A 24,627-nucleotide genomic window follows, 5' to 3' on the forward strand; every position below is an offset into this window, starting at 1 on the left:
AAACATTGGTTTTCCATTTTCTGCTGCTTCGGATACAGTGTGCCAGTGGGTGTCAATATCCATCACAGATGAATTTTCCTCAGGTTCCTTCAGTGAGTATGAGATGAATTCTTCCTGTAGCTCGTCCCGTTTGTCATCTGGAATGATATTCGGGAACCTAACCACTAGTGCTTCCAGTTTTTTCCAGTCACCTGATGACTTATGTGCAGAGTCCAAAATAACTATGTGTTTAAGTACTTCATCATTGAGGGGCACGAGATGATACAGTTCTTAGGTTCCTGTCTCATTAAAGTCCCTCACACTTGAAATTAAGTTTTTTATTTCTTCTAGGGATGCATCAGCAGTTTCTAGAAAATTTCTTGTTTTATGGCCTATGAACATGCCTGCATCTGTGAGCTGGTTTTCTCTCTTGTAATCAACAGCTATAATTTCACATTTCTTTATGACTTCAAACTGTACAAAACTTGCAATGAATTGCCGTAGAAGAATACATATTTGTGCATAGAGCTTGTGAACACAAGGCCGTTCTTTTTGGAACCTGACATTAAATTTTGTGAAACGAGGGAGTACTGCCTGAAGGAAATAGAAATAAAGTTTTGCTGCATCAGACTGCAAGGTAATTCTAATCCATTTCACAGCTTCAGAATTGGCCTCTTTTCCATCCAGTCTGTCAAAGTATTCTGCCAAAGCTGGCCATTGTTCTAAGAGACGCTCCACACAATTCAAAAGGGCCAACCACCTGGTAAAACAAGGCTGCAGAATACAATGATTTTCTACTTCCATTAAATCTTGAATGGTGCTGAAATCATCTTTTCTTTTGCCAGATGACTTGAAGTTAACATACACATCTTTGGCAAACTGCTCACATACATCTGGTAACTGATTACAGGCGTGGGAAGCTGCTAAATGAGCAAGATGGCATGTGCAGTGCAGAAACCACACATTTCCCTGATGTTGCCTCACACGTGAAAGTATAGAATTAAATTCACCTACCATGGCTTTGGCACCATCAGAGGACATGCTGAGACAGTTTTCCCAAGGGATACAGTCTTGTTCAAATGAAGAATTTACCAAATTAAATAAATTTTCTCCACTAGCCTTACCACTTAATTCAATGACTTTATACAGGTGAGTTTCAACTTTATCTGAAACAAACACCCTGGCCATAACAAAAACTTGCCTCGTGACAGTAACATCCAATGACTCGTCGATCAGTAGTGTAAAAACTGATGTTTTCATAACACTAATTATGTTTCCTTCAACACAGGAACCCAATGCCTGAACAATGATCTGGCTCGTTTCTGTACGCGAGCAGTGAAAATTCTTAGCAATTTCGCTGTCAGGAAACATCTGCGGGACGAGTTTTGTGAAACTGTCGCTAAGTTTCATTGGCGAATTGTTTTCACAAATAAAATTCGCCCACATGAGCTCTGCATTACAATTTTGTTGTCTGGTTTGCTGATGAAAGATGTGAGAGAAGTACTTTGTTCAGCAGCCCTCTGATTTCTCTGGTGTATCTGTGTGCTTTCGTGATGCCTAAGATCTTTCAGACCACCCTTTTGAATGTTAAAGTCCGACCGACACAATGAACACACTGCAGTAAAGTCCGTTTTACCGGGTTTCAGCCACTTTAATTCTACTTCCAACTCATGTTTATATTGTTGTTTATATAGCGTTCTATCTGCAGATGCCTTGCGTTTTATTTCCATTTCTTTCAATTAGAATCTCCACAAAGATGCAAGCAGAATTTTTTTGTACGTAACAATTACTTTAAAATAATTAACAACAAAATTTAAACACTCCGTCAATCCATCATAGAATCGTGATTGCACGGTATAACAACATACAATGTAAAAACACCGTCACAGATATCACTTCGCACAAATATTACTGGGCGTGTGCCATTATACGCACGAACGCACCATCGCGCAGAAGAGAGAAACAGAACATGGTGTCTAAAACTACGTCATAGATATTACGATGCACAGTATACTTTCATCCGTGAAATAAAAATAAACTTCCAGACATAAAAGGTAGAGTGTGAATTGTTATCATCATAGAAACTCTGAAAAGACGTAGCACAGTGAAGTGTCTCTTGACTACTAGTTATCTATGAAGTGGAGCGGGAGCAGTAAGTAAATATTTATGTTTGTGCGTTCGTCAATTAAAATATCCGTGATTCAAAGTGCTTATCCGTTAAATCTGTGTAACTCCAAAATAACCGTCAAAACGGACAAAATCCGTTAAAACGGCAAACCTGATCTAGTATTTGCAAAGCACCTCCGACACACTTGCAGTGTTTTGCTCATAACTTACAGCTTGCTCTTAGTGATGCTAAAAAATCTCACGAAGGAATGGGAGGTATGATAAAAAAGACTCGTAGCATTGTGGGTCATTACAAGCGAAGCGCATCAGCAACTTCTGCACGTCACAAAATTCAAAAAGAAATGGGACTAGAAGGTTCAGAATTAATTAAAGACTGTGTGACTAGATGGAATTCGGAGTTACCTCATGCTTGACAAGCTACTTACAAAAAAATTGTTCTCACGAGACATCTGGCACAGATAAATGTTGACCATCTTAGTGTGAGTGAGTGGCGACTTGTAGAATGTTATGTAAAAATTCTTAAACCAATGCACAAAGCTACCGAAGAACTTTAAATTTTTTCCAGTTTTGTTTTCAATCGAGACATTTTTGAATAACTACACTGAAACTCATTTTAGTGAAGTTGGGTCTGGTGTCACATTTTGTAGGGCATTACATTTTTGACTGAAGGCACACTTTCCTTTGTATATAAGGCAACAGCCATATTTTACAGCAATGTTATTAGACCCACACTTCAAGGTGGCTGTTGTGTCTGCCAATGAAAAACGACTTGCTGCTAACACTTTACAGCATAAACTTGACAGTTTTCTAAAAGTGACACTGACTCAAAGTGCTTGTTTAATATTAACGCATCAACTTAATCATAAATTGTAAACAACTTGGTACATCTCACAGAAACCTAAAGGGGGTAAATTCTTATTGTGGCCAGCATTTGCTAAATTTAATACTTTTGGATGTAAAATTTATTGGGTGGTATTCTACAGTCCTAGCAGTATATCTTTTAATAGGCCTACAGTATGGCTTTTATTATTTTCTGAAATAAATAGACTAACTCTTATTTGTAGTTAGTATATCAGATGTTGAAGGTTTAGGATTTTTTTTTCTTTATTTTGCAGGGACCCAAAAAACTTAATCAGCTAATGACTCTAACCACTCCTTGTGGCATTAATTTGATGATTTACCTGCAAAGTCTCTCTTAGGTGATAATCAAAACACAAAGGTGACCACATATTTAAATATGCAGCTTCTAGAGAGAACTGGATATCCACTGAAGTGGCGGGAACAAAATGAAATGATACTACCAAATTTATGCAAGTTAGCAGTGGCATATCTGGGAATACCAGCAACTGAAACTGCCTGAGAAAGGGTCTTCTCATCTGCTAGAAATATAGTGTCTTCAAAGCGAGAATCTTTAACCACCCAACAAATAGAAGAACAGGTTTTCTTGCACGAAAACCAAACATTATATTAAAAACCTGTCTTCTAAAGAGATTACAAAACATTTCCTTGAAAGATAATCAACTCATAAGTGTAAAGAATGTAATGTATATTGTTTAGTTTCTTTAGATTTAGTTCATGAAATATGTGAATTATGTATTAGTGTGGTATTTTTTTTAAAACAATTTTGTTGTGGTAAAAATATTATAAAAATAATAAGTTTGCTCTCATGCTCTATAGATTAAAAGTATTTTCCTGATTTTTCCTGATTTCCCGAGTGAAATATGATTTTCTGTCCTGTATTTTTTCTGGGTCTCAATTTCCTTTCCTGTACACCCCTAAAGTATACAGTCATCTTATTGATAGTTTTTTAAAATTAAGCTGATGTGGCACAACACATGTATAAAAGAGCAATATTCTACTAAAAGTTTATTCATTTAAGCTGTACCGGTATGTACAAGTTCATACATAAAGTGGAAGAGAGACACCACAATATTCTCCATACCATATTTGATGATTATTATGCTTATTTGGTGCTGTATAACTAAACATATAATAGCAGAACCACCTTTATGTTGGAATTATTGGATCTCCTTGCTACTTGACACACACTACAATCCAATCTTGCACAAACCACCCCCCCCCCCCCCCAACCCTCATAAAATAGGTCCGACGAGTGACTTCCAAATCATGATGCACAAACATGTATTAACATAACGTGAAATTACGCAACGGTCAAAATTCACATAGTTGGTGGAGTACTAAAAATGCTTATTAACAATCACAAGCAAGCATTCATATATATAAAATTATGTGTAAATAATATAAAGTAGTAATTAACTAACACAGATAAACCAATTGATATCTGTATTGAAGTTTGAACCGTCATAAATTAACAATTTAATTTAACAACAATTATTGACCATTGACATACCTGGCATCGGAACGTGCTCTTCTTGGTTTTAAGTTGCTCAATGTGCCTGATGTTTGTGGGCGCTCCAAGTGAGCTTGTAACTTGCGCACTCGCTTCCCTTCTACAAGATTGTCTGCAACAATCACCTCAAGTGTTCAATGGTCAAAAGTCAACAAAGCTTCAAATAAAATAACAATAAAAAAATAGTTCAGATATAGGTTGAAGATTTGCTATCAAAGAAAGGGAACCAATACTTTAAGAATCAAATAATTGCGTAGAAGTTTTTTTAATTTTAAGAAACACTACTTTCATGTTTGTTAAACCAATACATTTTTAATAATCTTAAAATACAATAAATACGAATGTACAAAAGTGTAATTTTACAATCAAGAATATATGTAACTATTAATACAGCATGTCCATAAAAAAAGTCCCATTAAAAATTTTAATAGTATCAACTGTAGCATTGTAGTGTGTTGGTTAAAGTCACAAAGAGTAACTCAAACAGTTTTGGATAAGTGCATGCGCGAGTACTATTCTGTTGATTTCTCGCTTGCAGCGTCACCTACGCAAAATGGCGACTCCTGAGCATAAAGTGTTTTGGGTTATGCAATTTGCTTAGAGTGAATCTGTAATTTCAGTTCATGTGTGTTTAGTTTAAAGTTTAATTGTAATCCCCTATGTGGCAAAAAAAATCCGCTGATGGTGCATCGAAATGACCGGATGTGTTAGTAAATAAAAAAATAAACGGGACAACCAAAAGTGTCCATACAGGATGTTGACTGTGTCAGAGCATCTTAACTGCATAGTCCTAAGGAATCTGTTCAGAAAGCAAGTCTTTAACTTCAGTTGCAAAAGACAATCCTGGAAGGTTTAAAGAACAATTGCTAGATGCTTTAAAGCCAGTTGACAACGGTGTATGATGTAACTTTGCATTTCAAGTGTTGAAGCGGGAAAATAACTTTCTTGATAGTGTGGTGGTCATAATGGATGACACGACAAAGCTCTTTTTTGCTGGCCTCCACGTTACCTGACAGAATACAATGCGATTTTTCCTCTCGGGCTTTATAAAAGATTGTGAATACGTTCCGCCGTTACCTAATGATTGCCAGAGTTGAGACAGAATTGAAGACGCTATTGCTTCCATTACTCCGGACTTATTAACCAAAGTGGGAGAAGCATTGGACTTTAGGATGGATGTGTGGCGTTTAACTAAAGGTGCACATATTGAACATTTGTAAGAAAATTTAAGTTAATTCACCTTTAATTTGATGTATGATTTGCTGTAATTAATCAAAATTAAACTGTTATAATATACCACTGAAACTGAGACATTCTTTTAGGAACATCCTGTAAATTATACAATACAGCAACACAGAAATATTATAATAAGTTAAGAAAAACATACTTAATCCACATCCCCATCTCATTATTTGGTTGTCAATGTTATTTGTTTTCAATGTTATTAGGTTGTTTCTAATTTTCTCGTATCGTGCCTACCACCCAAGGCCTTATGCCGTATGTTGGAATGGAAAAAAAAAAGAAAGAGAGAGAGAGAGAGAGAGAGAGAGTGTGTGTGTGTGTGTGTGCACGTGTGTGCGTGTATTCTAGACACATCTATAGTCCTTCCTGCCTGCACGCACTGCTCCCCTTGCCCCTCCTCCACAATGTTCTCCTCCAATTTCCCCTCCCCCCTGCTCTGCTCTGCTTGGATGGCTAGAAGATGCCAAACAATTCGGTTTCCTTGTACTGAAGGCACTCATTTCAACAATATGCTTCTGTAACAGCACGGTATTTCATTAATTCAGCCATGCTCATTGTTAGCGCAAGGGAAGCAAAGCACTGGTTCGGTTCCCCAGTTCGCCCGCGTACTAGCTTCAGGTTCTAGCCAAAAACACACACACAGTTGATCACCGAGCTTCAGTGTAAAAAGCATATAACAGACAATGGAGCAAAATTTTTGTGTGTTTGTTTGAAAAAAGTAAATAGTATCATTATTGATGTAATGTATATGAATTACAGATTTAAATCTAAATAAAATAACATTTTATCCTTCCTAAAGCAGGGGAACTGGAGGTTCCCTTGGTTCCTCGGAACATCGCCCCTGTTCAAGTCCAATTAGAAAAAAAGAGAATGATTTATGCATGTGTTTCCAAGCCAACAACACATGAGTATAACACAATTATTCATTTACTAGACTTAAGTACGTAATTTAGAAAACAAGTGCACTTGAGAATAATACTTTTTGTAGATGCATTACAACTATGGTATACTTAATTTTGTTAAAAATTAGAATTTATGAAAGAATTTATGCAAATCCAGAGTGGTTAAGCTTTCATCATAAATGTTCAATTAATGTGGTATATCTAAAAATATATGATTAAAGATTGGATGAAAACGGTCAGGTTTTGTGTTTTCGGAGGTGGGTTCGGGACAATGCACTTCAGTTGATGAACCTGGACTTTCATATTCACAGACCTTCAGTAGCCACTGGGTGTACTCCAGCATTCTAGTAAACGAGTATGTGGCACTGCATTATGCCATCAACGTTCACATAAAACTCCAAGATGCACAGACCATAATGATAAGAATTCAAGTTGAAGTTAGGTAAAAAAACTGTAACATTATTTCTAACTGCAAAGATGGAATTAGAAATCACTTGAAATTTTTTATTTTGCTTCAAATAGGTAATAAGTAATTCAACTTAAAATCTGTCTCATTGTTACAAAACTGAAAATTTAAACTTGGGGTACGAAGAAGTAATTTCCCAAATTAAACGTACTTTGGAAAACCTACATATTTACTTAGCTTGTTACATTATTGCACCATGTGTAAACTGTATTTTACAGGATCTTTAAAATACTTGGTAAACCAATCTCCGTACTGATTCAGGACACTATTGATAACATTTCCCTATTTTTTTATACCACAGGGTCTACATTCATATCTATATCAAAATAATATGTAATAGGAAATAGATATACTATTTGCAGAAAAGTGCACACTTTCATGTTATAACTAAACAGTGTCCCACAATTAATATTTAATCTTCAACTATAATCTGAAGTGAGACATCAACAAACAAATACCAACTAACAAAAGGCTGCTAGATATTAAAGTTTTGTGACTTCTAGCACGTCACAGTTTATTTTGTATCTTTGTGACCTGTAGACACTGTGTTTTTAAGAAATTTCCCATTGTTATAATGGATATATAACGTGGCATAAAGTGGTTCACTTGAAAGATGTATGCAAGGGGAAAATTGGTGTTAACTAGTCAGATGAATTTCTCTTTTTTTAAAAATATTTGTATTTAAAAAAAATTAAATTTGGAAAACTTTACCTTAATTAAACATGAATTTAAAAAGGGTGAGTTCTCCAAATCTACTGCAAAAATGCAGCCTTAGCAACATGTGTGGAAGCTGCCTGAAAGTGTTTACTTCATTTTTAGGAGAGTATAATTGCCATAAGTAACAGAGATCTGGGATGTTTAGGCCGAACTAAGGTTAATTATACTTAAGGTTAGGAATAAAATGGCAAACCTTAAGGGAAAGTTTGGCAAAAGGAAAATTTTAGATGCTAGTGTTCACTCTGCATGATATGTAAGTTGTGGAGAATCATGATTAATGACAAATTAGTCCCAGAAAAATGTTTTACTTTCTATTATGTATCTGTAAATGTGTTACCAATAGTTATGATCTGCATATGGGATTAAAATAATGAAAAAAAAAAAAAAAAAAAAAAGATATGGTTTCCATCTATGACGAGTTAATTCACCAATTTTCAGGTGCTAAAATGACTAATTTATTTTATGCTACAAATAGTTTTAAAAACGGAGTTGTTGATTTACTGATGTCACACGCAGTCCTGATACATAAGCACGAAATCACAATCTGTAACAACCAAAAACCTAAATCCCTCAGTTGGCAATGTTTTGAGGTATTTAAATATATGTTCACAACTTCGCCAAGGATGATGTAATGCTGGCTACTGTGAATAAAAAGGAGAAACCTTAGATTCACTGGACCTTGTTCAGATAACTAAACTGTCCCAGAAATACAGGGTTACACTCTTACTTCAACCAGTTTCCCTGAGTCTTCCCTACTTTCTCTAACCCATCTAACATTACTTCCCTGTGTATTCAAAAATTGACTATAAAATGTTTTTTATTGTGCATAAAAAAAAGAGTTGTTGATGTCATAATTGACTTAAAAACTGCAGATAGAAGAAAAATAAATATTATATTTGTTTGATCAAATTTGAGAAAGTATATTATTGACTGATAATGCAAAACACTATAGCAGATACTTATTGTGCTTAAAATATTTCAAAATTGTTTCTATCCCTAATGTTAAATCACATACAAAGTATAAATAGCACATACATTTTTATTAAACACCTTAAGAATTAGGTACTACATAGTATGAAAAATTACTGATACTGATTTGCATGCACACCCACATATGTATGCATACCCACACAAACGTGTGCATGCACACCAGCACACACACATGTGCACACACACATGTGCACACACACACATGTACAGACTCACACAAAGGTGTCTCACTCAGTTCCTTATTGCCAAACTAGGATATCACGTACAATTCAAAAGAAACATAAAAAATGCCTTTAAGTAATATTTAAAAAAAGTTTGTTTGGAAGGTATTTCACATTTTGTGTTTTAACTTTTCACATCCTTACCATATAAAAAGCTAATTATTTCAAATATACTACCTGTTTAGGCTACCACAAATTTGATTACATCATTTGAACGAGTGTTAGATTTTCCGCCAAGACAATATTATGTTTAATTTTTATAGTCACTTAAAAGGTTGGCCAAAATCAGTTTAAAAATTTGATTATTTCAAACACTGAAAGACAAAGGTTTTGTACCTTTAATTAAAATAAAATAAAAATGTAAAATTTCACATAAAACCTTTTTCAACTAATTGACTTTACATTGTATTTCAAGTCGTAATCTTACGGCAGTCTTATATTGTCATTTCCTACAATTAGATACCGTCACTTCTTTGGAGGACCACACACTCCTCACGACCTGGTGACCAGAACTCTTGGAGTTCGATGAACTGATATTTAGTTTGTACTGAGCACTTGCACTTATCCCGCACATGTTTGCTCACCGAGCCACTGTTACTACCACACTGTTTCTGACTCTCACTACCAACCTACCAGAAATAAATTCTTTTCACTGTTCGTATATTCCCTATGTACTGCACACATACTCAAATATGTTACAAACACATTGGTATATTGAGATATTAAAATAATTTTGTAGTAGGGTTAGAAAAAGATGATCAAATATTATAAAATTTAGTTAAAAATTAAATTTTTAGGGAATTATGGGAATGAATAACAACTCACTAGTAGCCCAAATTAAACAAGGACATCTCTTATTCCAATTAAAAACTGACAGGAAATGTTCACTTTAAAAATAAAATGTGTCTTAATAATATTTTTTAAAAATCTATCATGAAAAAAATAAAGAAATACAAAAATAAGTTTTCTGTTTTTAGAGGAACTGCAATTATTCTAAAAAAAGAAAAATCTATTTTTATGATATTTATTTTTACTCATATGTAGTGATTTAAAATAATTAACAAATACTGTGTTATATATTTTAACATAAACCTTTCAGATTTTCTTTGGTAAATAAACAAGTCATAGTTTTAATTACTTAAATTTTTATGCGATTTCTTTTTCCCTCTCAGACGATGTCTTAACAGGAACTGAAAAAATCCACTGCGTCAATGATCTTAAATATATACTTCACGTTTCTTAGTATACTCAGGAAAATGTCACCCACTCATAGGCCATGCTCTTTTGTAAGATATTCCAACAAAGCAGCCTATGATTCAATACAGCTTTAGTTGAGGGTTTCTCATTGGCCCTGAATTCTCCAGATGAGTTGTAAACCGATATTAATTTAATTAAAAAAATTCAAAGAACCATTTTATTTGTTAATGTACACCTTGCAAATTTAGATTTTAAAAAGTTAAGGTGGTTCTTTTTAAATTTACTAACACGTATGCCATTGCACTTTTTTTTTAAATGGCAAACTTTACGCCATATTACAATCATTTTTATTAATATTTTTTGGGGGCAATTTAAGATACAATTATATTAATGTGGTGTGTGATGTAATAACTACTTAATGTAAATTTTTTTTAATTATCCAAAACTGTTCGATGAATAGGACTATTTGAAGTGCCTCAAGATTTAAAGAAAAGAACTGTAAACAACAAATTTAAGAACATGAATAACAAATTTTTTGGTTAAGGCCATATTACCTGCCAGAAAGTCTAGTATCAGGGTGGCTACCAAACTGTAAAGAATAAATTCCCTGACTTTTCCAGGGCTATCATTTTTAATCCCTGACCAAGCCTAACAATCTCATCAATTTTTTTAAGCGTAAAACCATATTTTTGAATATTAACTAACTTATCAGATAACATACACAAGTATATGTCAAACCAAAATCAGACAAACAATAATAGTTTTTAGAATAGAAATTAAAATTTTTCGATTATAGTGTGTGTTAAGTGATGATGAACTTGTTAATATTTTGTGAATCATATATAGGTCCTAATGAACATACACATTCTTAAGCAATATTAGCAAAGAATCTTACTTAAGAGTTTTTATTAGTTTTTCTAAGTCTAATTGTAAGGTAACCAATTAGAAGAGTAATGGATCTTTTTTCTTAATAATGTACGTAATTTTGTTGCCTGTAAATAATAACACATTTTTTGTTGATTATTTCTAAAACTTAAAAAAAATATTAATTTGTATATTTATAAAACTGTATTTTATTCAATAAAATAAATACATTTCATAAATAATATTTCTTTAACTAGCTATAAAATAAATCCTTTTATAAATTAAATTTTTTCGATTATAGTGTATGTTAAGTGAAGATTAAAAATAGAACTGTTATATACGCCATTTTACCCAATTATGTAAATTATTGTTTTATTTACTCATTTGATGTATAATAACCCAAAAAAGGATAATAATCTAGGCGTTCACAACACTGATCATTATAAAAAATAACTACTATGACATACAAAGAAGATCGCCTGCAGTAGCGGTAGCAAAGCAAACAAACTATCTGTGACCTGTCTTCTTTGAATTCGAGATGGGAGCGGACAAACTAAAAGAGCGACCTAGTTCGCCAAGGAGCTGCGAACTAAAGCTGGAATTACAATGCCCCGACGGGACCGACACGACAGGCCCGAAAAACTGTCGTGCAGCATCTCAGCACGACAGATTTAAAAGCGTAGGGTCACAATACCACGACAAAAATAACCCGACGATTTTAAATTTGGCCTTCGGCAAATCGTGCCAAGCTAAATACTTCAATTAAAATGCGTATTTTGTTTGTTGGGCTGACGTCACGGCGAGCTTGTATTTCATTGGCTATTGAACTTGTCGGGCCTGTCGTGTCGGGGCCGTCGGGGCATTGTGATTCCAGCATAAAAGGAGCGCTCCGGGTAGGCGAACTATTATGCGCAAGTCTAATGATTAGCTACTCTTAGTATTTACCTTTCACTTTTCTTATCCTGTATTGGAATTCATTAAAAAAATGGTTTACTCCATAAAAGTAATTGGCTAAAAACCTGAATATAACCGAATAAACACTAAATCATTACTCACCTTTACTCTTAGCTTTCAGCAACAGCAATATTCTTCCTAAGCCCACACGTTCATATCTGATCCTGCGCACATTTTTTTTTCATCTTTGTCTTCTACTTCTATTCTCTCCTTTTTATCTTCAGAACAAAGCCCGACTAGCTTACTAAATAATACTGAAAACCTGTACACGCCACTATTCAAAACGTTTACACAAAGAGGACAGCAAAATAAAATAAATAGTACATCTGAAAAGTAAAATGTAGAGAAGCACTACACGACTGGGAACAAAAAAAAGCACACACGTTTTCATTCCAAAACGTTGGTGTACTTGTACCACAGTTGCCAATAATACGAGAAACAAAAATAAAACTATCTCGGTCATCTCAGTATATTATGAGCTATAAAACTAGTAAGCTTAGAATAATTTGGTACATGTACCATGACTATGGTGGCAATACAATGATGCATGCGCGCACGCCAGCCAGTTGTTATCAGCAACGCAAACACAGCAAAGAGTTTTTCATGGACCCGCCAAAAATGGCTTCATTAAAATGTCAAACCTCGTACAAATTATAGTATTCAGAATTTCAGTTAATAATTCACTACATACAATTAACAAAGACTATAAATAATAATATTAAGCTGTAAAATGCTACAGCAGGAACTTTAGACAAGATTTAATTTTTTCCCTGACTATTTGAAAAATTTCCTGACTTTTCCATGACTTTTCCCTGCTGGCAAAATTCCCTGACTTTTCCCGGTTTTCCCGGTTGGTCGCCACCCTGAGTATATATATGCCTGGCTACAATGTTCTAGGTGCGACTGTACTGTCTCTAATGCCTTCCCTCTTTCCCCTTCGCAGCTTCTTTTCGAACACACACCCTTCCCGAGCCTACCTGAAGTGATTCCCGGAACTGAGCTAAAAGCTGCAAAGCGAAGACAGAGAAAATAGGACCCGTTATCACATATTTGATGAAGAGTTGTTAGCCTTACATTGACGATTCCACTGCAAATTTCAACTGAATGACCACATCGCGCAGGGCAGCCACTTTATATATCGACCATCTAATTACCACTGTACGAAATTCAAATGATCAAAATTTAAATATGAGTTATTTTCTAATTTTGAATAAAATTTTTTAAAAAGGTAAAACAGCACTTCTTTATGACGAAGCGAATCATGGTCACAAGAAAGAGAAATACAGCAAGAAAGAGAAATACAGCAAAAAAAAAGATATACAGTGAAATTCCGTTACAACGTAATTCAGAATAACGTAACTTTCAGTTCTACGTGTGATTTTAAATTCCCGCTCAAAACACCAATGTAAACAATGTAAAAATATTTCACTTTAACATTAACAACGTATCCTACCTTTCAATACAACGACCATTATAAATATTTGTGTGTTGAAGTTTTTTAGAGACACGTTGAAAAAAGCACTTGGTAATATGTCTTGACACTAAGTAAGTATTCACAGCATGATCTTGATGCTATAGTATTTTTATACTTCTAAATACAGTCTGTTTTATTATTAATAATTTTATTCACGCTATGATTGAGTAAAAAAATAGAAATTTTAAAATTACTAACTTACATTTTACTGCTTAAAAGCTATTATAAAGACGACCTATAAACGCTTGTTTGCAACTCTCAGCTAGAAAGATAATTCTGAGATGATTGGTATGTACCTACAACTAACCCGATTTTTGGGTGACAACAGAATGGTAGTACATCAATAATATAAACTGTTTCAACTCGTTTTAAAAATACTGTAACAATCTGCTGCTTTTTCGGTTGGATTGGACAATTAGATACTAATGACACAGATTAGATGGTTAAGACTAATACATACACCCACTGTAAGCATAGGTGTAGCTAAAACAGTGTTAGAAAATCTGGCTAAAAAATTTTAAGTACATGACTAAAGGAAAAAAAACTAAATAAGGAGGGGGGAAGACAGATGTATGTGCGGTCCGACACCCTACTGCATAACGAATTTCGTTCACAGGTCTCAGCAAAGTTTGTGGCCTCGAGATTCAACACGCACAGGTTTGCTAAATACATTTAGATATTTATTTAAGTTAAAACACTTTAATCTATTTAAAAAGTCTCAGAATTTGTTTTGTCAGTACAAATAGGGGAGTAGAGTCACACACAATATATAGAAAATAATGAAAGAAAAAATTGGAAATCCGTTAATCGTATGTTAGAATCCAAGAAACAGGAATAAAATTTCCTGCGATGTGTACTAACATTTATAGCCATGTTGTTAGCAGAAGTTAAATCAAGTTGTTTCAGCTGAAGTTTATGTTATATAGCTGCATTACTAGGGTTTATAAGCTGCATTGCTTATGGGAGGGGCTTACTTATTAACTTAAACATATGTTGACAAGAAAACTAAATCTGGCCGGTATTCGAACCCGCTACCTCTTGCACTATAAACGATTACACAATAATGGCCAGCTTTAAAATGGTTATAAAATTGCATTTATTAAATATAAAACTCAACATATATTATTACAATAAACAACAAAGTAAAACATACTGAAAGTTTGTTAAATCCGTATGAGGGAATAAGCTCTCAGCTCTAAGTTTGAAGGAACACAGTGCAACACTCAAATTGCAAAAAATATGCATTTAATTTTACATTTTTAAATCCAATTCGCATTAGGGAAGACATTAACTTTAACAAAGTATTTCAAATTCTTACTTCGACAAAACTCAAGGACATAAGATAGAAATGTATTACATCAACTATTAGATTGTATTGTTTCACGTAAAATTAAATAGGTATTATTCTATTTCTATTAACTCAGCTCATTGTCAATATTACTTACTTTTCTTCTTTTCCTTCATATTACGTTCACAGCTTTCGCGTGTTTGTTTCGTTTCCGTGGACGAGAAGCCCAAGGTTTGCCCGGAATTTGTCTACCCATTAATACTTTTATATTTAAAAAAAATCTAAGAGCAAATTTAATACATAAAAAAAATTATTAAATTCATTGCATTTATTACCACAAACTTCACTTCATCTTACTTCTTCCTACTAATGCTCACTCTGTCCCTTGAATCTTGACAAGTGTTTATTTTGTGTGACTAAGCTTCAAGGTCAGAAAGAGAGGGGGAGGGTGAGGAAAGAATTCCACGAGGCCTAACGGTAGGGGGTGCCAGTGGGGTGCGTACAACACAGGCACAACTACTGTGCAGTTCAAGAGAAGAGTGTTGTAAGGCAACTGACATATAACAAAAACAGTGTTGCAAAGCTGGACATCGTATTTACCCGAATAGAGGCCGAGGTTTTTATCTCCAAAAATTACCTTCAAAATATTGGGTCGGCCTAGAAACGCACATTAAGACAAAAAGCACTCAATCAAGTCAATTAAAATAATTACTTACCGGTACTTTAAAAAATGAAAAGTATACTATAACCACATTTAATGATTAACACAATTGGATTTGGTTTTCCGTGGACAATAGCAATATCACTAACTAATATATTGGTTGGGGAATACTGTATGTATGTAAGCAACATACGTAAGAATTATAGGTAAACAAAACATTAGCCTGCAGAGTTACCAACATCAGTTCTTATTAGGGTGTGTTCCATTATGAAACAGTGTAACTGCAAAATGGCGTCACATTTGAGCATGAAACATCATGGATGTTGGCACAACTGGTGTTTCATCATAGATAAATACTGTTTTCTAACTTCCAATACTGGTATTGACGTATTTAGTTAGTAGGTATATTGCTGTAATCTATGATCAGATTCCAGTGACAAACTAACCTACAAAAAAACTTTGTTAGTAAACACATGGTACATAACGTAAGGTGTAATTTAGTGTTTATTATAATATTTATCAGATATATTATATTTATTATAACATTTATAAGATGATGATTTGTGGCAAGACAGAGTAAGTGGAAGTGAGCAAGATGACAGTGAGGATGAAGAAGACAATACAAGTGATTGTGATTCTAATGTGGAGGATGACAACTAACTGTTTTTTCCTCTGGACAGTGAACAGGATTTAGGGGTCGGCCTAAAATCGAGGTCGGCCTCTATTCGGGTAAATAAAGTATTTTTTGGGTGTGGAAAATTACTAAAAAAATCAAAACTGATTTTATTTTACAGATAAAGTTTCAAACTAGCAATTTAAAAAATCTGAAATTTTTCCACTGAGAGATTAATGGTGGTTTTTATCAAAATAATAATGTCTAGTTCAAGTGACACTAATGTTTCCAGCAAACATTCATAATAAGTTATTTTGTTGGGTATTTTGAACAGATCAGAACAAATACAATTCTTTAGGGGGAAAATGGATAGCTAATCAAAAAATTAGTACACAAAAGCCCTGAATTGTCAACTTTGAGGTGAAATATTTTGAAAAATATGCTTCTTAAACAAAAAAAAAAAAACTACAATTTTAAAGTGTCCATGCACAACTCTTATACATGGAAATATAAAAAAATCTGTGAAATATGGCTTTAAGTGTTACACGTCATTTTGATTAATGAACAAAGCTTGTGTGCAGGATATTTCCACTAGTTTTGTAGTCTAGTAGTAAACATCTATGATTGTGTTAATTTTTTTTGTAAGGTCACTCTGGCCTTCCTTATACTTTGGCATACAATCATGAGAAAACACACTTGGAGTGTACTTGTAAATCCACTTAATAAATGTAGTGATCTTATTTATTCTGACCAACATTTGGGTGAGTTTTGGGCCTTATTTCTTCAGTTTGCAGGTTATTTACTTTGGTCAATATATTATTTATAATACTTAAAAAAAATTTTAATCTAGCGTACCGCGAGTTGATTTAGTCCATGCCGGCCACAAAAAGTTGAATACCCATTGAGTTCTGGAATGGGGGACTTGGACTTGGCCAATACAACCTCTAAATTATAGTTAAACGATTAAACAGAAAAATTTATGAAATATCATGTAAAATTTTAAGCGTAATTACTTCTTTAGTAATTGTTTGTCAACTCTAGATAAATGTTAACATTATGTATTTAACTCAGTAGCTTAATTTAATTATCTATTGTATGCATATTTTTTTGGTCTCACTAATTATCAAAATTTGTATTAAGGAATATTTGTAACCGAAAAAAATCTACCTATGTTAAAAATACTTTTCTCTCTTGTCCTGTGTGTTTCCTTGTTATATAATAAAACATGGAACAACCTCCAAATTACTGTATTCCTTATAATATATAAATTCAATTTTTTTTTTTTTTTGAAATCCTACCGATTTTATTAAAGTTTTTTTTGTTGGGAAGATGATTGTTCAGTAACTGCACGATGGGGTATCATCAAGAAACTTCCCTGACACATACTCTTCGGGAGGTTAACCTAACCAACCCAGAGGGGTGTGGCAGACAAGCTGTAATTAAATCCCTTCCCTCCCTCATTTTAAACTACCTTTTCTACAGTTCAATCATCATTTTGTAAACCCCACTGCAACGTAATTTTCATTTTTGTACACATCAATGTTAAGTCCATTACATAAAGAAGTTATTGTGAATTTTGATGAGATATTGGTGTTAATTTAAAAATCTGTTTAATGTATAAAGTTTTCATTATTTCCATTTTTGAAATTTTCAAATGTTAGAACTGATGTAGTGTCTACTTTTTAAGTGACTCATGAAAATTTAAAATAATACATTCTGACAAGAAATATCAGATGGTTTTACAAGTGGTTGAATTGGCTTAAGTAATTTAAGTATTTCTGAATTTATAACTTTTTATATGGCAAGTTAATAAAAAGTTGTTGAACTGTAGAATCAATTTCCAGAGTCTGGCCATAAGGAACCGAGATATCCCCGATATAAAATAGAGAACGTATCCAAGAGTATACTTATGTCTCCTAGGATAACAAAAGAGAAACACTAAAAGCTCACCTAAAGTTACTGCTGACAAACTCTTGGGTGTGAGACACGTGAAGCTTGTATCATACACAGACTCGCGCAACAAGCTGGCTTGATCTTCCGACAACGAGATCTTGGAGCGTGGCACGAATAATTGTTCTTCTGTGTCGTCCAACTCCACGCCGTAAACAACCTCACCTTTACTGCCAAAAATTAACGTAGTCCATTAATATGGCATGCACATTTACAAGAAACACAAGAATTCAAACTCGCTCTTTTCAAAAGTATTATTCATAACTTTAAAAACAATATGCAAAAATATAAGGGGAAAGATTTCAAAGATCTGTTTAAAATTAAAGGTAAGAAAAAAAAGTAACTGGTTAATTAGTATGAAACTTAAAAGAAAAAAATTTAATACTGTATTGTATGCATAAACGATAAACAGTTATTTTAATATGAACTTATAAGAAAAACATATGATAATTCTACTTAATTCTCAAACAATTTAATTCTGTTCCATTTTTATGCTGACAATAACCAATGTCTCTTGAGCATGGGCAGCAAGCAAACTTTTATTTTCCTTTTAATCCCTGTCCAACCCACAGCATTGTTGAGCATAAATTTTAGCTCAGAATTCAACCAGGATTTTAGCCTTCCGTCTACCTTTGTATTTTATTGAAAAAAGTAGAGGGGAATATTTGACGGGAGGTTGTAGATGAACTCTAGCCTTAAATTAAACGATACACAAAACATTTTCATAACACCTGAAAAAATATATTTTTTATATCTATGACTAGGTACATCAACCTAAAATTACGTGGGGAAAAAAAGCATCCCGCTTCATTAAAATGCACACAATGTTTTTTTTTACAATATACTAGGTACACCTCCTTGAAAGCAGGTGCAGATTCTGCTCTATATGAAGCTACCAGGGTTGGCTGGTTTAAACCACAATAGTTTAAACCAAGTAGTTTTTATAAGAAAACCAAATAGTTTTTTTAATGTATTTTTAAATATAACTTAATTTTTTTTAATGAAAGGAGTAACTTCACTATAATAACAATAGTTTACTCAATATTTCTTGAGATTTACTGGAACAAAAAATTATATACTAATCAACATATTATCATTTAAATTATTTGAATAAGTTGAAAACAATACCCAGCTAAATACTCCTCTAAAACACAATCCTGTTACTCAAAAATCAACCAGTGAGACTAAAGAATATACCAACAGCACTGCTTGCTGCCAGAAGGAAACATCTCCCATTAAGGTGTTAGGAGGACCAACTTAGCCCATGTCTGTTATGACTGTGTCTGTGTCCTCTGAGTGTGAAATCTTCTATCGAAATGTAAGAGGCTTACCAACAAAAGCTGTTGAATTTTTTGAAAATATCTTGAATACTGATCAAGATAAAATATGTCTGACTGAAACATGGTTCACCAACTGCATCAACTCACATTATTTGAAAGATAATTATCTCATATTCAGGTCTGATAGAGACCCGACCCTAACATTGATGTAAAGAGGCGGCGGCATCTCAATTGCAGTAAATAAATATAAATTTTAAAATGTAATTCCAATGCATGATTTGATTACCCAGGAGTTGAAGCCATTTAGATAAAAATAAAAAACCAGCAATCAAAGTCTTTAACTATTGGTAATATCTCTATTCCTCCACAAACATCTCCTCTATATGCATCTTATTTTGAAGATATTGAAGGTAAACTGACAAATAATTTAGATAATTTATTAGTAATGGGTGATTTCAATGTGCCTGGTGTTGATTGGTCACACTTGCATACGCTACATTTTCTTCAGTCAAGTATCAAATCTAAAGTACTGACTTTAATAAATTTTATTTCATTACTGGGTTTATCTCAGTTTAATTTCACCCAACCTTCTAATTGGCTACTGGATCTCTGCTTCACCGATCTCGAACACTGTACCGTTAACAAATCTCTTGATTTCCTTGTCAAAGAAGATCCACCACATCCTCCTATTGAGATCAACATCGAACTTAACACAAAACAAGTATTTCAAAATGTTTCATCATGTTTTATAAACTATAAGAACAGTGATTATCTTGGTTTGTACAATGCTCTGAAAGAACATGAACGGTCACTTATTTTTAATACTTGTGATGTTAACTTTATGGTTGATCATTTGACATCTACAATCATCAAGTCATTTAAATTGGGAAAAAAAAAAAAAAAAAAAAAACTATCATAAAAAATATAATAGAAATAGAAATATCTTCTATTATATATTTTCACAATCTCGTCGAGATTCAAAACTACTCTTATCAAGAGATAAAAAATTTTGGTTGCAAAATATTAGTAAAAAAATTAAACTGAATCAAAGAAATTCTGGAATTACGTACGAATCATGAGGAAGGGTTACAATCAACAACTCTCTTTTAAGGACAACGATCAAGTTATAAACAACCCCGTTCTCATTGCAAACTGTTTGGCTGAATACTTTTCTAGTGTCTATGTTACTCCACCCTCAAACATTAATTTACCCACTTCCTACTCTACTAATCATTGGATCCCTATGACTAACATTTCAGGAAGTCTGGTTCTATGGAGTATTAAAACTCTAAAATCAACTTTTTCAACAGGACCAGATGATATACCTAATTTTATTATAAAAGGTTGTTCCTTACTCCTTGTTCCAGTCCTTCTGCACATTTTTAACAATAGTATTGAAAATGGTATCTACCCTTGCAACTGGAAGCTAGCTAAGGTAATACCTATCCATAAAAAAAATAACAAGTTAAATGTTTCTAATTACAGGCCAATTTCACTGTTAAATGGTTTCACTATAGTTTTCGATAAAATAATATTTAAACATCTAAATTTTAACATAAAAAAAACAACTGACTGACTCTCAACATGGTTTTAGAACTAGTAAAACTAATATGACCAATGTAGTTTCTTTTCTTAACCCTATCTATTCTCAAGTTATAACTCGTGGTCAAGTTGGTGCTTGTTATTTTGATTTAGCAAAAACTTTTGACACTGTAAATCTCCAAATTCTCCTATATTGTCACACGGTAAAATTTTAAGTGTAGGGTTTATTGAACTTGGCTTTGCGCATGTAGGGCTTTGTGAGCCCGCGTGAGTTCCTGACACTTGATTGCGACACTCGGGCATTGACTTTTGTTTTCCGGGCGCGGTAGATTGCTAACGCTCTCTGTTTTTCTGGGACGGTGGCGTGATTCGCCGCCCGAGGGCCTGGCCAGCTACGCGGGCGGTTGCGACATCCTGGCCTGGAATCTCCGGGAGCGTTGGACGGCCTGGTTGGTTTCGCTGCGTCGCTGTTCTCGCGCAGGCGCGCGCCTGACGCGCTGGTGTTTGTGTCTCAACCTGGTGGGAGAAGTGCGAATCTGGCATGACCAGTGAGGGGGGGGGGGATAACATCAGTTGACGGCATGGCGGTTGTGTTGTGAAATCGCGGCCGGGATTTTTGTTTTCGCGTGGAGTGTTCTTGACATGACGACGATGTGAAGTGAAATTAATAAAGGGGGCCACCCTGGGTGCGCCCGGTGTGGTTCTTCTCGGTGAGGTGCTGGAGGTCTGTCGGAGCCCCGGCCTGGCGGGTAGCTGCGTGCTGCCGTTCGAAGGTGTTGTAAGTAATGGCGAACTCGTAATTTTCCTTCACCTCTTGTAACATCTGTGGGCGTATTTTAAAATTCTGTTAGGATAACTTAACATTTTGATTCTTTCCAGGATTGCAGGCAGTTTGTGGTATCCAGTAATGTAAAATTTCTTTCGTTAATTTTAGCTTAAGGATGGGTCGAGGTGTGCGTTAAGAATAATCATGTTATTTTAAAAAGTAATACTCGTGCTAAGAAGAGGATAAATTATTGTTTATTTATTTCAAAGGAGTATTTATTTATATATTGTTAACAGAGTAGTTTGACATTATTGACTTTATTTATTTATTTATTAGTTAATTATTTACTTTTGTGTTGGTCATAGTTTACCGGAAATAAAACCTGAAACGATGTGGGATAAATAATACTTTTTTTTTTCTTTCAGTCAACACCCTACACCCCCTGTCCTAAGGAGGTTAGACAATCCCTGTACCAGCTCTACTGCTAACACTCCCCCCCCCCCCCCCTAATGTTTATTTTGAAATCCTAAGATGTTATCTTATTATTTTTATTTTGAGTGACATTTGTGTAAATCTTGACGGAGACCGAGGGTCCCTTGCGACAAATGGTGTGAGGCGCCGGTTAAAAGTCTCTTGTAGGGTTGTTTGTGCTTTATTTTTTTTCTTCTCTTTTTTTCTTTCAAATTTAATAATGTTTTATTATAGAGCAGTGGAAGCAGTGTCGTGTGGGAGCACGCGGCGGACGTGTTGCGTTGTGCTTCACATATTTTTATTAGTAATGTTACTGTTGTTTTGTTTAAATTTTATGGATAAAAAGTTTTTGGTTTAGTTAAGTTAGTCCCTCAGTCAGTCAGTCGGTCATGAGTTTTTTTTTTGATCAGGTCACCTATTAAGTTTTATTAATTTTAATTCCGGTTTAATGATTATTTAATTAATTCTTTTTTTAAATTATGTCACCATTAAATTTTTGTAATGAATCTAAGAGTTTGTGTGGAGTTTTGGTTTAGGAACGATGTTAAAACTTGTGTTAAGTAATGTTGTAGACAGTGCTTGTTGCGGACGAGGAAAGTCATGTGTCGTGGAGCTGGCTTGCTACCAACGACGGGAGCGTTGCGTAGTCAAGCAGACATCACGTACTATGTGTGTGTGAGGGGCGCGACGGTCAGCTGTGCGCTGACCTTGAGCGGTTGCCGGCCTGGCGCGGCGCGGCTCGGCACGGCGCGGCATGACTCGTTCCGGCCCGGTGTTTACCGGCCGGCTGGTCTTCCAAGGACACAGATAAGAGTTTCACAGTCATTTTTTTTAATGATTTGGTTTATGTGCGTTATTAGTGATGTTGATAGTAATAATTTTAATAGAATTTATTTATTTGTCATTATAATTATTTTTGTTTTGATAATAATTAATTTTTTTTTTGAACGTTGCGTTTCGAATTGTAGGAGGTACACAGTAGAATGGATTAGCTATAAGAAAAGTGTGAGGTTTGTTTATTTGTGTGTTAAGGGAATGAACTCCAGGGGAACGGTAAGGTATAATTTGTGTTGTCTTTGAGGTGAAAGTTGTTGTTATTGTCCAGCCAGTGGAGCTGAGCTGGGACAATTTGAGGTGTCCCTGGGAGAGTAGGGACTGTAGCGCAGACCCATAGGAGATGGGCTGGCTACTGGATTAAGGGTCGGGAGAACCCTGAGTTGTTAGTAGTTTGGGGCAGGAGTTCCCCATGGTAGTACCGAAGTGGCTATCCCGTATGGGATAAGGGTACCACTTCAAGAAATTTTGTTGGTGGGGTTAGAGTCCCCTGTGTAGTGGGCCTATAGGAGATAGGCACTACATCGAAATTTTTGGTTGTCCTGGAGGTAAATTCCCTGGGTTAAGTTAAGGAATTGTGTTAAATTTAGGAAGGAGGGGAAATGAGAAACATAAGTGAGTTTGTGTACCTGCCTAAGTATTTAATTGAATTTTGTTGAATTAATTTATGAGAAAGTTTATTTTGTTAATGATAAAGGAAGTGAGTTAATTAATTTGTTTGGGTATTTAAAGTAATAAAGTTAAATAAATAGAGTGAGTTGTGACAGTTATGATAGAGCATTTTTGAATTTATTTTTGTTTATCCTACTTGGAATGTAATGTTTTAATTTTTTTTATCAACCTAATTAAAATTTAAAATAATTTCTTTTATTACGATGTCCTTTATACTTTTGTTGACGCAAGAAATAACAGTTAAAAGTATTTATTTTAATTACACGGAAATTTGTATTTAGCTTTGTGATACAGAGAAAACATTTTTTTTATGAGTTGTTTTGTTTGTACTTGATTCTTATCGGTTTTGTGAAAGTAGTGTTACAGTATTCAGTTCAGTGGTGACCTGTGACTGGCTTCATGACTGAGAAGACTGTGCATGGTGTTGCTGGAGGTTCACCAGTAGCTGTTGTTTCGTGCTATTGCTGTTTTCACCAGATGAGTCTAACCAGAGGGTTGCTGCATACAGCATAACAGATGTTAAGGTGACAGTATTTTTATTTTTTTATCATGTTCATTATGTTTTTGAATTTTGGTTTAGGATGTTTAGTACAGTTTTCATTTCAGCTTCCGTGGGTTGAATAACAAGCAGATTTTGAGTGAATAAAGAAAAATATTATTTTTTTTTTGGGCAACCTTATTTTATGATGTTGATTCAGGAATTTGTTTTATTAAGATAACAAGATAAATAGTGAATAATGTTTAAAAGTAACTTACATAATTTTTGTTGATGTTGGCTATGGCCCTGGTTCCATTAAGTGGTTATTTGTTAAAAAAAATTTATTTGGTGAAGATGCCATTGTAGGAAGTTATGGAGTAATGTAGTACAGACCCTGGAGGAATGGGCTGTAGCGTGAGGGCATGGAGGCCCTGGTTGTGACTGGGTTCGCAGGGTAGGCGACCCTTAGTAAATGAGGAATAAGCCTGGGGAATGTTGTGTCCTTTTGAAGTAGCAGTGGCTACCAATGTAAGAGGCACGGATGGGTAGAAGTGGTGGGCCAGGAAAT

The 24,627-nt window shown here is 34.3% G+C and overlaps 1 protein-coding gene across 7 annotated transcripts in view; it reads right to left on the reverse strand.

Moving 5' to 3' along the window:
• Positions 1–24,627, reverse strand: part of LOC134527188 (uncharacterized) — a 412,406-nt gene that overhangs the window by 133,043 nt on the left and 254,736 nt on the right. For all 7 annotated transcript variants that reach the window (XM_063359634.1, XM_063359635.1, XM_063359633.1 and 4 more), the window contains 2 exons: positions 18,017–18,186; positions 4,478–4,589 (listed from right to left, as the gene is read on the reverse strand). In XM_063359634.1, the coding sequence (XP_063215704.1) occupies positions 4,478–4,589; positions 18,017–18,186 (282 nt within the window). The remainder of the gene's footprint in view (positions 1–4,477; positions 4,590–18,016; positions 18,187–24,627) is intronic.

This window comes from Bacillus rossius, chromosome 1 (assembly GCF_032445375.1).
Source record: "Bacillus rossius redtenbacheri isolate Brsri chromosome 1, Brsri_v3, whole genome shotgun sequence".
Taxonomy (NCBI): domain Eukaryota; kingdom Metazoa; phylum Arthropoda; class Insecta; order Phasmatodea; family Bacillidae; genus Bacillus; species Bacillus rossius.